At 37.3% G+C, this 13,045-nt stretch overlaps 1 protein-coding gene across 1 annotated transcript in view; it reads left to right on the forward strand.

Annotated features, from left to right (window-relative positions):
• The window catches only part of TDRD9 (tudor domain containing 9), a 67,010-nt gene extending 55,160 nt beyond the window's left edge, over positions 1–11,850 (forward strand). The window contains exons 26-36 of the mRNA XM_058853317.1: positions 261–473; positions 1,413–1,502; positions 2,740–3,000; positions 3,435–3,584; positions 4,642–4,712; positions 5,064–5,170; positions 5,339–5,432; positions 6,078–6,216; positions 7,330–7,439; positions 9,749–9,821; positions 11,044–11,850. Of these exons, the coding sequence (XP_058709300.1) occupies positions 261–473; positions 1,413–1,502; positions 2,740–3,000; positions 3,435–3,584; positions 4,642–4,712; positions 5,064–5,170; positions 5,339–5,432; positions 6,078–6,216; positions 7,330–7,439; positions 9,749–9,821; positions 11,044–11,139 (1,404 nt within the window). The 3' untranslated portion in view covers positions 11,140–11,850. The remainder of the gene's footprint in view (positions 1–260; positions 474–1,412; positions 1,503–2,739; positions 3,001–3,434; positions 3,585–4,641; positions 4,713–5,063; positions 5,171–5,338; positions 5,433–6,077; positions 6,217–7,329; positions 7,440–9,748; positions 9,822–11,043) is intronic.
• The last annotated feature ends 1,195 nt before the right edge of the window (positions 11,851–13,045 follow it).

Genomic DNA, 13,045 nt, shown 5'->3' on the forward strand with positions numbered 1-13,045 from the left:
TTTTCCTAATTTCCTGTATTCTAGTAATGCTTATATTAGAATCTGGTTAAATGAAAAGTGTGTTGCAGTCGTGCAGCAAATAAGTATTTTCAAAAAATACTGAATTATGAGACAGAAATGCTTCACTGCATTGTTGCAGTATGTGTGAACTGTTGCGTCAGGAGTAAGAAATGTTTTCATATATTTTGCTCAGATGTGGTTTATATTTGATATAGAAGAAAAATACAAAATCTGTTACTGTCTAATTTTTATACTCGCAGGTAGTAGAAGTTGGACACTTCTGGGGTTACAGGACAGATGAAAAAAACACAGCTGTACTCCAGGCTCTAAGTGCTGAAATTGACTATCAGAACCTGATGGATTTAGCAGTGCCTCCACGTGTAGATGTGCTTTGTCTGGCACCATTCACTTATCTGGGAAAGAGAGGATACTACAGAGCTCACGTTCTGTATATTCATGGGGATCTTGCTGAGGTAATGTTCTGTGTCATATTGAGTTGGTAGCATGTAATTGGATTAACAATCTTGGAGCTTTGCTGCCTGGTTTTTTAATTTATTTTTTCTACAAATCACTTTGGCCAGAATAGATTGTTTCTTTTCCAGAACATGGGAATTTTTAGTATTAAATTGAGAAGCTCTTGCAGAATGATGTAAAATAAAGACTTAAAACCTCCAGTGAATCTGAAAAAGTGGCTTTTTTTTGGAATGGTGTTTATGCTGCTGAGTTCTATATCATGAACAAATTCATCTGAATATTTTGGCTTCTTGTGCTGAGATGAGTAATGGAAATTAGTGCCACTGTTCAAGATTGGTATTGATTTCTCAGGCCAATACTTCTCAGCAGTTTAAGGGCAGATTTTAAAAATTTTTTTTGAGACTGGCCTTTGAATTTCATTTATTTCTTAACCTGTCCGAGTGTCACTCCTATAGAGTTAATAGTGAATATTGTCATGGCTTAAAGTCATGAAGAACAAGTGAATAGTAGTGCTAATCTCACCACTTTCTTATTTGAATTTATAAACAGGCACTGAATACATGTTCACATTTGCTTAGCTGACAGCAGTTGGTGGTGGTATTGCTCACTGAAGACATAAGGTTACACGGATCTGAGTGTGGGGAGGGAGTTTAGAGTCTTTCAGAGAAACTTGCCTTTTTTAGATTTAGCCGATTATTTGCCTTACAAGCGGATATTTAGGCCAAGGGATCAAATAATAGATGTGATACAATTTGACATATTCTTTTTGACATGACTTCATTTGCATGCTTTCTAGACCTTGAATTTGCTTCCTTGTAACGTGATAAGGTTTTTGTTGTACTGTAATTTTTAAACTCAAATTGTGACTTTTCTTGCCACTAAAAGTAACACCTTTAATGTTGTGGAATCTTTGCAAATACTCTTGATTCTTTTTCCAGGTTTTTTTTGTGGATTATGGCAATAGATCAGAAGTGCCTTTAAATAAATTAAAAGAGATTCCAAGCTGTCTTCAGGGGCTTCCTTTCCAGGTAGGGATGATGCTGTTGGCTGCAGCTTACTAGATATTTTTGTGTCTGGCCTGGCAAACAGGAGTGAACTTCAAGTCAGGATGCTTTTCAGAATAATACTTAAATAATATGTATTTTGCTGGCGGAGGTACCTTCAAATCGCCTTCTCGAATAGGCAAATGTTTTCCAGAGGTGTGTGTATTCACAGAGCAGAAATTCATGTGTGTAATTGAACTACATTGTATTTAATTGTAGAGAAACTCTAATTTTGTAAAGCTGTGGGTTTTTTTTCATGCTGCTTTGCTCTTCTCTGAACTGCTGGCTTTCCTGGGATCTTTTCAGACAGAATTCTCTTCATGATTAAAGATGAGTATTATAGATCTAGTGAGCTTTTAACACAAATTAGAGGGATTTTATGGCTAGTTTTTGAAAATAATAGTTCTCTTGACTTATATTTACAAATAAAGTAACTATGCTTTAATTGTAATTCAGTTTCTCAGTGCTCACTCAGATATTTTTAAGCTAATAGAAAGAGCTGTATCATATTAATTGTATTCTCTGAAGCATTTAATGATGAAAACAAGAAATGGACCAGCAGAAATAAGATTAGATCTTGTCAGGGTTCATTTTGTTTGGTTTTCTTTAGTAATTGTAAAAAAATAATTTTGGCAAGAAGCATCCTTTTTTGTATTTTCTACACACATACTAAATGGAAATTTATTTCTGCTTTAGGCCTGATCTTTCAATGACCAGTTTTAATGACTAGCTAGAAAAAACCCAGGGTTTCTGCTGTAATTTCATTCAAAGACATAATTACAGATGGTGGTTCTGGACTTTAGAACTTAAGTACTCTTGCCTGCCAGGGACAGAAGAGCTGTAGTGGTCTTACCAAGTTTCCTGTTACCTTAGTTGAAAACAGTTGTAGACTGTAAAGTTTTTTCCAGAGCAGACATCTCTGTGCTCCTAAGATTTCACCGTGAATAGTGAATTACTACGAAATTATCCTTTATGCGCTGTTTGCTCTGATTCCTTAGCAATTATGTACTATATTGAAGGGGTATGAGCTGTCATGTGTTGGCAGTGATGGAGTAGGAATTACGCCAGTAGCTTTACAGCAGCCCTAGGAGTTAACATAAGCCACCACAATAATTATGAAATCATTTATAGTTATTAATTCAGACAGTTTGTTGAGAAAGTGAAATATTTCCTTGCCGATTCTCTAGTCAGGCAAGCGCTGTTCCTGATGTTTCTGCTCTAGGCTTTAGAGTTCAAGATCTGCAAGATGAGTCCCTCTGCCAGATCGCTGGTGTGTGGGGAGCGGTGGAGCTGCAGCGCCAGCCAGAGATTTTTCTCGCTGGTCAGCGGCTGCACTCTGCTCGTGGAGGTTTATTCCCTCGTGCACGGGGTCCTGCACGTGGATGTTTTCCGTCATTGGGGCAGCAAAGGCCTGCTGAACATTCGGGATGTGCTCATCGAGGAGTGTCACGCTGAGCTAGCAGAGGAGTCATACGAATCACAAGTATGTACTGACTGTGCTGCTGCTGCTTTTCTTACTCTAATTTATTTCAGTTCTGGCTGTCCTGGGAAGCTGAGCTGCAGCTTGACCAGTGGCAAGGTTAATACTTGAATAGGGCAATGTATTTTTGTTTGTGCATAATGCATATCGAGCTGTTGGCCGAAAGCATTGCTGCTTTGAGACCCCTTCTGGAAGAGACATTTCCTGGGAACTGATTTCCTCAATTGAACTGCTCTGCTATTATTTGAAGCTCTGAAAAACTGTAACTGCTTTGTAGTTTTAACTCTCTTCCAGTCTGATGTTTTATATAACCTGAAAAGTCATCAGAACGTTGCTATTTGTCTTTGTGTGCTAATATTTCTTTGTGTACGACATGCTTCATAAAATTTTTGAAGAAGTAATTGTTCAATAGTATTAACACTTCCATTGTTGTGTAGCAAAGCCATGATTTGCTCAAGGAATTATTTTCGGACGAAGCAAAGGAAAAAGAGCAAATGCCTGTATCTGCAAGACAGGAAGAAAAGCATCTCATTGAAAGATTGTTGAATTGTTTTTCTGAAAAGAAATCTGATGCACCAACCCATAAGGTAACTTGAGTGGTGGTTTTGGCCTGTCATCATGTGATCCTGCTTCTCACATTGTTAGGATGGAGATGAGGACTGAAAGTACCACAAATAACAAAGCTATGTTTGATAGGACATTCTACTTTCTGTTGGTAGAAAGCCATAGTGTGACCACTGTCTCAGATTGATCTGCTGCAGCGTTGAGCAGAGTTTTGAAGTACAGCCTGAGAGCTAAGTGTTCCTGCTCTTCTAATACATCTAAAGCAGCACTTTGAACTCATGCAGAACAGAGATAAAATAGAACAGCTAAATGCAATGTTTCTGTACATGGTAGTCTTCATTATATAAGCCAGAACAAAAAAAGCAAGTTTACAACCCTGTCAGTTTTTCAGAAAATCTAAACATGGTTTTTGCTATACACAGTATTTCATTCTTCATCAGCTAGTGATAGGTAAGCAGCTGGGATAGGTGAAGCAGTGAACGCTCAAGTTACTGATGGTCATGATGCTTTTCCTCTGCCAGTGCCAAACTCAGAAATGTGTTTTGAGGTATCCAGTCACTACTAAGTTGGAATATAGAACAGGAAAATGTGTGTCCTGTTCTACATTGTGATGACAAGTTAGGCTTCATCTGCATTCTGATTATTTTCCCATTTCAGACCTGACAAAATTTCAGGTTTTCAAGCATCTAATCATGCTCCATTTATGCAAAGGAGTAATCCTGTTTAACTGTCCATTACATAAATTGAGATATTTTCAGGATTAAAGACTTCATCACATAAATAAAATTACCTGATTTTCTTAAGTGATCTATGAAGTTTGAACTTGGGTTTTTTAAGCCAGAGCAAAGTCATGAATCTGCAGCACTTGTGAAAATTGATAATTTTAGTTAAAGTGCCTCAACAAGCAAAGTTCACTTTAGATGAGTGAAATGGAAGTGCCATACTAGCAATTTAGCAACTCAGTGTAGCTCACTACATGCTGAAATGTGTTTCACTTCAATTTATAAAGCATTTAGATTTGAAGACATCCAGGTGCTGGCTAACTAGAATGTCATTTGTCTCTCTCCCTTTTTTTTCAAGGTAACAGTTTTTGGTCCGTTCAGTCCTTATCAGCTGAAATGCTACAGTCTGACCAGAATATCCCAATTCAGGTATGAGAAGACTTACTGTGAAGTATAGTCATGTTCTTATCTTTCATGTTCAATGAATCTGCAGAAAACACCTAATTATTCTTACAGATTTTTTCTGAATTTTTATTCATTGGAAAGACTGAAGGAGGAGTCAAGCCTGAATTGCATTAATACACACACTATTGCTATTTAAAATCTTAGAGTAGTTTTAAGGTGCATTATTGTCTTACTGAGAGATTATTTATTAACCGTCATTTAAATCTATTAACAGTAAGCAGCTAGTTGGAGTTTGTGTTGGGAATGTAGATTTTTTTACTTACATGTTTTTATGAGTTTTGGAGTTTTTTATTGTTGAAAATATTTCTTCCCCAGAAATGTTTTCATAAATAAGGAGAGCATAAACTCCATTGTTGTCCATGATGGTGAAGATCCCTTTCAGCAGCTCTTGGTCGCCACTGATGTATCAGTAACTGCAGCTGGTAATGCCTAATAAAAATGTTTGGATGGTTTCTCTAGACTTCTGGTTTTTATGTGCAGTTCTGTGAGTAAATATGTCACTGTAGTTCTGTGTTACATCTTTTTGAGGTTTCATTTTCATTAAATGCTCCTTGGAGTTGTGTGATTTTTTTTTTTCCTTTTGGTGCCAGGGTGTCTGATTTTAGGAGAAACATCTTTGATGCCTCCTATTCATGGCCTGCTTGCACTCCTTAGTATGCTGTTTGCTCCTGCAATAGAACTCAGGTATTTGTACATTTTAAAGTGGTGGCTTTCTTATAATTTTCATTAGGATCCTCACTTATTTTTGTCAGATATTATTTATTTGCTTTTGGCATTTTATATATTCTCTTCCTGGTATTTTTTTATGAGTTTTAGTATAGTATGTGGGTAAAATGTCCATGTACTTATGAATTGGTGCTGCAGTCTCCTCTCATGATAAGGCAGTACAGCTCCTGACAGTTGTGCTGGAAGCCTGGGAAGGTGGAATGTAAACTGGGAATATTAAATCTACGTGAGGAGAGGAACTTCTATAATTTTTTGTAAAAGCTGAGCTCTGGCAGTGGCATTAATGTTGTATTTTCTTGAATATCTGGTATTTGTAGACTGTCACTTCAGAATAGTGAAGCTTGTTTTCCTTTATTTTGCTTATGTATGTTTTTTTGTAAGTTTTCTGAGTATATGTTTTTATAGCCAGAACTTCAGTTTTCTTTCATCACTGTATGTTTTAAAAACCAGTATGACTGAGTGTGAATGCCTCTCAGTGGTTTCAGCTTCTTTCAAACATGTGTCTTGCTCTGCATGGCTTAGACAAATTAATTGAAGTCTGTCTTCTTAAGAGTTTAGTTTCTTCTCCATTTGGTGAGACTATTTTCTTTCTTTTTCATCTAGAGTTGATAAAAGTGGGAAGTATTTTACTGGTGTTCTTTGTGGTTTGGGTTGGAGTCAGACATCTAGGACTCCACTGCTTCCAGCAAATGATATGGAGGTGACATTTGATGTGCATTTCGGCATGGAAGACATAAGAGAGGTAAGACTTGTGTAAGAATTTTCATTGCAAATTCAGTAGAATTCAGTAGAAGTCAGTGCATCTGAGCTTGTTAACTCTTAGTTGACATAGAAAAGCTTGTTTGGACTGTGGGGTTTGAGTTTTTTGTAGTTTTGTTTGTTTGTTGGGTTTTTCTTAGGTTTTGTTTGGGTTTTTTAATGTACTCCCTTTTCATAATCTCGGATTTTTATCAGGAGAAGCAGTTGCCCCCTCCCTACACTTGGAACAAATAAGTTACTATAGAATGTTACACACTTTTCAAAATATAATCATCAATTTTGCACTAACCAGAAGTCAAGACTTAGTAGTTTTTTTCTTAGGATTGTTATGTTTTTTACTGACAAAGCAGAACACTGCTGCTTTACAGGCTTCAGTTTGATTTTACAGCTCTGTTAAGTCATCTGTATTGAGCTACATCTCAGAGCAGCTCAGCTAAACAAACAGTAAAGCCCCTGCATTCCTCATTACTGCCTTTAGCTGCTCAGAGAGTGAGGTCTGTCAGAGTGAAGCATGTACATAACCTGTGCAGGACAGTGGCTGTGTTTGACATGTGCCTGGGACAGTGAAGGATGTGCTCTGGTTAGGTGTGTGTGCGAAGCAGGTGCTTGGGGTGCTTCCTGGAGGTGTTCCAAGGATGCAGTGGAAGTGCTGGTGCTCGTATCTGTGAGCTGTTATTTTCTGAAAGCACTGACGTGGAGTGATGGCCGTGTCCGTGATGCCTTAGCCAGAATGGTAACAGCAAGCTGTTGTACATGTGAAAAATTAGGGACAGAGAGAGAAAATGCTTGCAACTTTCACAGAAGGAATTCTGTGTTGGAAAAAGTCCAGGCAAGTGGTAGCCTATATGTTTTATGGCATTTCTGAGCAACCTTAAAAATTGTGATACCAGGAGACTGAAATACTAACATCACTGACCACCAGAGGTGCAACTGCAGGAAGAAGCATTTTTGAAGCTTCAGATGTTTTTACTTATGCAAATAATATTCTAGTTGAAGTTCAGTGATGTGGATGCCACCACCACCTTCATGTCAGTATAATACAATACAGACTTTGTGCTGGTTTAGTGTTTTATGTTCTGTAACTGGTGTTTTACAGATAAACAGTCTGAGGACAGCCATGAATAAGCTGCTCTGTGAGCAAGCAGTGTATTCTGGACAAGAGCAAGTGGCACAGCTGCAGGAGAATATTCGTCAGAAGCTTCTATGGTAATAATTTTGTAGAAATAAGATCTGTTTCACAGTCTCAGCAAAAATGAGTGATTGCTTGAAGCATAGCTCAGATTAGGCTTTGGGAAAATAATATATGCTCTCATTTAATAATGTATTTCATTTACTTTGTTTATTTATGAAACAGTATACTAAACAACCTTAGACTTCTTGTGGAAGCACTGGTTCTTCAGGGAAGCCAAATCACTTAGGAGTCATAAAACCTAGACTGTAAAACCTGTTGTACAGGGTATCAGCTCCTATGTATTCTTGTTTTCTTGCACCCAGGACAAAGCTAATGGAGTCCTAAGGTATAACAGTGCAGAAAGATTTAGAATTCTTTCTTCCTGTACTTTAAATTTGAATCATGTGTACTGCCTTTCCTCCCTCAGTAGACCTGTGCAGAATAGGTGTTGGCTGATTGAATTTAAGTCCCAGGCAAATTTAGGAACTGAAGTAAGGCCACACCTGCCTTGTTTTCCCAGCAGGCCTCCCTTCTTCTAAGTGAAGCAGTGGTTCTGAAAAGACCATTGTGATTCAGTGCAGCCAACCTGGAGAATTTTTCAGCTTGTAGTTTGGGAGGAGTGCAGTGAGCTACCCCAGGAACAGCTCCTTCTGTCTGTCCCTGCTGAGCATAATGTAAAAAATCTTCACTTGTTTGTACACTCAGCATGAATTTTAGTGCTGTCTATATCATCAGGAGAATTTTCTCATCCTGACCTGGACCTCTACTAAACTATCTTTAAAAGAGCTCTAGTCAAGGGTCTGTAACATAACTTTTACCAGCCCCATCTCTAAGAAATATGACCCTTTTTTTGCCAGTTGAGCTTTGCTGAAGTAACTGCATGATGTCAGAGTTAGGCATTTCATTGTGCTGACGAAGATCAGAACCCTGCTCTTACCCAGGGTTATCAGAATGATTATCAGAGCAGCTGTTCATGCTGATTTTAAAGGTGTTCCTTGGTTTTGAAGGTACCTGCTCTCTCATCTGTGGGGAAAAAAACCTATTAAATTGCCTTAAGTTAAAAGCAAGCATCCTTAGTTCCTATTTCCAAAACTCCAAATAAAATTTGGGTGTGTTCCATACTAAATTAGCAAGTCAGCCTTACCTTTCAAAGGTGCTAGAAATGAAATTAAAAGAGCACAAGCAATGGAGGAGTTGAGGAGTGTGAACAGGCAGAAAGAGGCAAAGCCACAACCCCTGTCTGGAGGTGACTGTGACAGTAACAGTTAATGCTGGGACATCAACACTTACATGCTAAATTGAAGAGTCACTGCTATTTGTTCAGACATGTGAATACTTGCTACAATTTCAGCACCTATTTTGGGCTGATTGTTCAGACATCTCCAGCCAGCTGGAGGGGAAGGGTCAGACCTTGGCACAGGTCCTGGGCACTGACGTGTTCCCAGCTCAGTCAGCTCAGACTGCCTGACTAGGTCACTCTCATCAGCCCTGGGCTTTTTTGTCTTCAGGATTTTATACCTTTCTGTGGTAGCCTTTTCTCCCGTGGATTTTGCTGTACATTTATTGGTTGTCTTCCAGCCGTCCCACAGAGATTTTTATTTGAATTTTTAGTTTATATTATTTTTGTATGTTTTTATTTGAAGGAATAAACAGTCTGATTATTGTAATGACTTCTTCTTTTCCCTTGTGTAAAATCTTACTTGGTTTTGAATATTTTTTCCCAATTGTACTTCCTGTGTTTTGGAAAAAGCATTTATTAATTCAAGTACATAGGTAAAAATTTAGCCTGAACAGTCTTTCATAACTGTTTTCCATTTTTCAAAAGCTAATTGTATTTACAACATGTCACCACTACTTAAGACTAAAATCAGTTTTTGAAAAACACATCTAGACAGAATTAATTAATGTCTACTACTGTTGTACTTTGCACAGCTTGAGGAAATAACTGGAGCAGACAGACAATCTATAGTAATTGAGTTGTCATGCAAAACAAAATACCCTAAAAATAGCTATATTATACATTCCTAGTGAGTAAGCATACATAAAATGTAAGGAATAAATTACAGTTGCAAATTCTAGTACTTTGTAAAAAAAGAATCTCATTATTTTCTTTAGAAGAAAATACATTCTGATACATGATACATCCTTGTGAAAAATTCTGTTTTGACTTATTCCACTGGACAGGCAAAGTACAGAGAAGTGAACAAATCAGACTAGATTAAGAGGGAAATTTAAGATTCCCTTCAGCACAGACACCTTGTTGTATCTCATGTAAAAAATCCTTTGTCTTTATAATTAACCAAATACAAGTGTATTTCTTCAGGCTGTATTTGTGTAATTTCAGTTTAATCTGCAAATCAAAGCCTCGAAACATAATTGATCCTACCTGGTATGAGAAGCCATATGCATGGAATCAGGTAAGGCTACACATTTTAGAGGGTTGTTTTTTATTTTTTTTTTGAGGAGTTTGAGTACTCCAGTACAGTTAATTAAGAGTTTTGAAAGTGAGAACTTCTGTGATTATTGAATTAGAAAATACCAAAAGCACTGCAGGGTTAAATTTAAAGCACAAGAACTTTTATTTATGTAATCACTTACAACTGTTCATCCCCTGTTTTTGTAGAGTCTGTTTAGTTGTTGGATGGCTTGTTTTTAATTTTGTGTATATAAATGTTTAATGTTTTTAAACAGAACCCTCCATGGTTTAGGCTGAGAGAGATTGTAAAGGCAACTTCACATTTGTTGTTAGTTAAAATCTTCTGTTTCTATCAAGCAGCTGTAGCTACATTTTCCTGAATGCAGCACATTTTAGTTTTGTTTTGGGTTGCTGTGGTTTGAGCTGGATTTTCTTTTCTAGGCAGACAGAAATGTGGTTTATTTTGGAAGAGATGGGGTGGGGTCAGGCAGGAGCGCAGTTTTTTCAAGACCCAGGAGGGTTTCATAGGAGAACTCTCCTATCTTCCTGTTCTGTTAGAAATCTTACCTTTCTTTCTGTAAGGGCCTCTGCAGGCCACTGGATTTCCTGAAGAACAAGTAGGGTTCCTTAATTAAAAAGGGGGTGAGAAATTAGTGGGTGCAGGAGTAAAAGTGCTACACACACCCTCCCTGTGCCTCTCCCACCTGCAGCCCATAAAGGAGAGGTTTGGGTCACCCTTGAAAAGAGGGACAACAAAGAACGAACACCAAGGGCACTTACTTCTAAAAGGCATTTTTTAGAGTGTGTTGTGATACACTGCCTTAGATCAAAGTGTTTCTATTTTCGTATTTCAAATTCAGTTGTCCTTGGATTTAGGAAGATAATATACTCATTGCTGCTGGTGTTTATCTTTTATAACAAACTAATGTGTAGGCCTTGGATCAGGATTTTCCCCACTGCATCTGAAAAATCCCAGGACATCTTAGATCATAAAATACTGCGTGTAATGCTTTGGAATTGGTTGTGGAATAGTGTTCTGAAATCATGGCAAACCATGAGATAAAGCATTTTGTAACCCTGACTCTTTTGTTGCAGTATGCAGCAGGGAACTGAAATTCCTGTATGATTTAAAACTCACAACTCCTCAAGACTTTTTCTCAGCTGTGTTATATAGGAAAGCATTAGGAATGCATTCTGACTTTCATCTTGCTTCTTTTGACTAGGTGGATTCTCAGCGTATTATTGACGAGTCTGAAAAGCAGCATGAAGGAGGAAATTTTGTTTATCAGCTCCACAAACTTGTTTTGTTGAATGATTAAGTATTTCTAGAAGTGTTTCAGAGGATGAGGCATTATTAGTCTAAAAATTACTTCTGCCTTGTATGCATGTTTTGCAAGACTGTTCCTTAAGATGAGTACAAGTGTACTGAAATACAGTTTGGAAAATGTTCCTGTGTTTCTGAAAAAGTTGATGTTTGTTGGCTTAGAGCAGACAAGTTTAGTCATAAAGGCAACTGATATAAATCAGGATGCAATTTTCATTTTAGTAATACTTCTGAACAGGTTTATCACAAAGTACATGAAAGATGAAGCAAATCCAGGCTTAGTTGTTCATTTTCTGTCTGAAAACTCATAAATTAAGGGGCATGACTTCTTTTGTCTGTAATTGCAAGTTGCGTTTTCCTGTTTTCTTTTTTACTAGTTTAAAAATATATGCAACAAAGGGGGTTGGGGTTTTCCTTAATCAATAAATAAAAGTCAGAAGAAACTGATGATCTAAATGATGTTCTGCTCCAAGCTGTATCTTCATATACTGGATACAGTTTTTTTGTTAATTTTTTTGTACAGCAAAACAAAAGATGATTTATTTTCTTGTATGACAGAAGAATACTTTTGAATTACTGATTCATGGCAGTTTGTTTCATCCTTTCATCTTATTTTTACCTGGGAGATCTTTAGCCCTAAAAACAAGGTCAGTGGTTTCAGACTACAATGCAGAAATTAAATAAAATGTTTTTGTCTCTTCCCTTGTGTGGTCATGCTTAATAAAAGCTAAATTTAGTCATTAATGGTATGTGATTGCATTCATGAATTCAGTATATGGAAGAGACATAAACTGAATTTGCACTGTTCAGTCAGTGATTTGAAGGTCATGGAATATCCAGTCATCCTCTGGAAGACAGAGAATCAGTGGTCACCATAAAGAAGTAGCAGATATTTGGAAAATAAGGAGGTGCTTAAAATAAGAAATTATTTTAAGGTGTAATTAAACAGAGGAATGACTGTAACAGGCAATTTCAGTGGTTTATTACAACTTTACCTTCTTAGAGCCATTTTACTGATTCTTGGGAATTAGAATAGTGAGAGAGGTCTAACAGAAAAATTGCATCTCAGGTGGCTTAGACAAGAGTATTTCTCAGCCAGTGTTGTACACCAATTAAGTGTTCCTGTTAAACACCTTTGGGGGCAAGTGGAACAGGCAGGATTTCAAATCTTGCTTTGTCTATTAATGATGGGAGTTTCCATAGGAAAAGGAAATCTGGCCATGCACAAAGGCATGAGAAAAATAAAGGAATTAATCCACATAAACAATTTTATTTTTTTTTTTTTTACACATTTTAAAAAATAGTTAAACTCTGTTTCTCCCATGTGTGGGTCTGTGTGTGTGACTGTGCTGCCACCAGGTGGGGGCTGCTGTGATACGGGATAGAACAGTCCTGAAGGAAACTCAGCATCCTTCAAGTCAGCCTTGCCTGGATGACGTTGTTTATTTGCAGATGAATATATACAGTACTAACGTTTCAGAAGGAGCTGTTGCATTTTATTGTTTGATTTAGGCTTCAACAGCATTGCAAAATAATTTGAACTAGGTTAAGGTAAGTAGATTCAGGATTTCCCTCTCAAAGAGTAATAGTATATCACACTGGAGAAAGAAGTATTGTAAAGTAGCAGTGTCTGTGTGGCTGTGGACCTGATCCACTCAACTTTGTGGCTTTTGGGGGCTAATTCCATAAGAAAAAAGGCCATGACTACTTGTCAATACTCACTTTATCTCCAGATGTTCATCAACACTGAGCAGAACGAGACTTCACTTGCCATAATTAATAAATGATTTATGTACTTCTTCACTGAGCTCAAGGTGAAAGTATTTGAATCTGTAAATGGTCAGATTAATACTCTTGCATGTCTCCAGTAGTAATGATAAAGTGACAAACTCATCTGATAG

Source organism: Poecile atricapillus, chromosome 1, assembly GCF_030490865.1.
Source record: "Poecile atricapillus isolate bPoeAtr1 chromosome 1, bPoeAtr1.hap1, whole genome shotgun sequence".
Taxonomy (NCBI): domain Eukaryota; kingdom Metazoa; phylum Chordata; class Aves; order Passeriformes; family Paridae; genus Poecile; species Poecile atricapillus.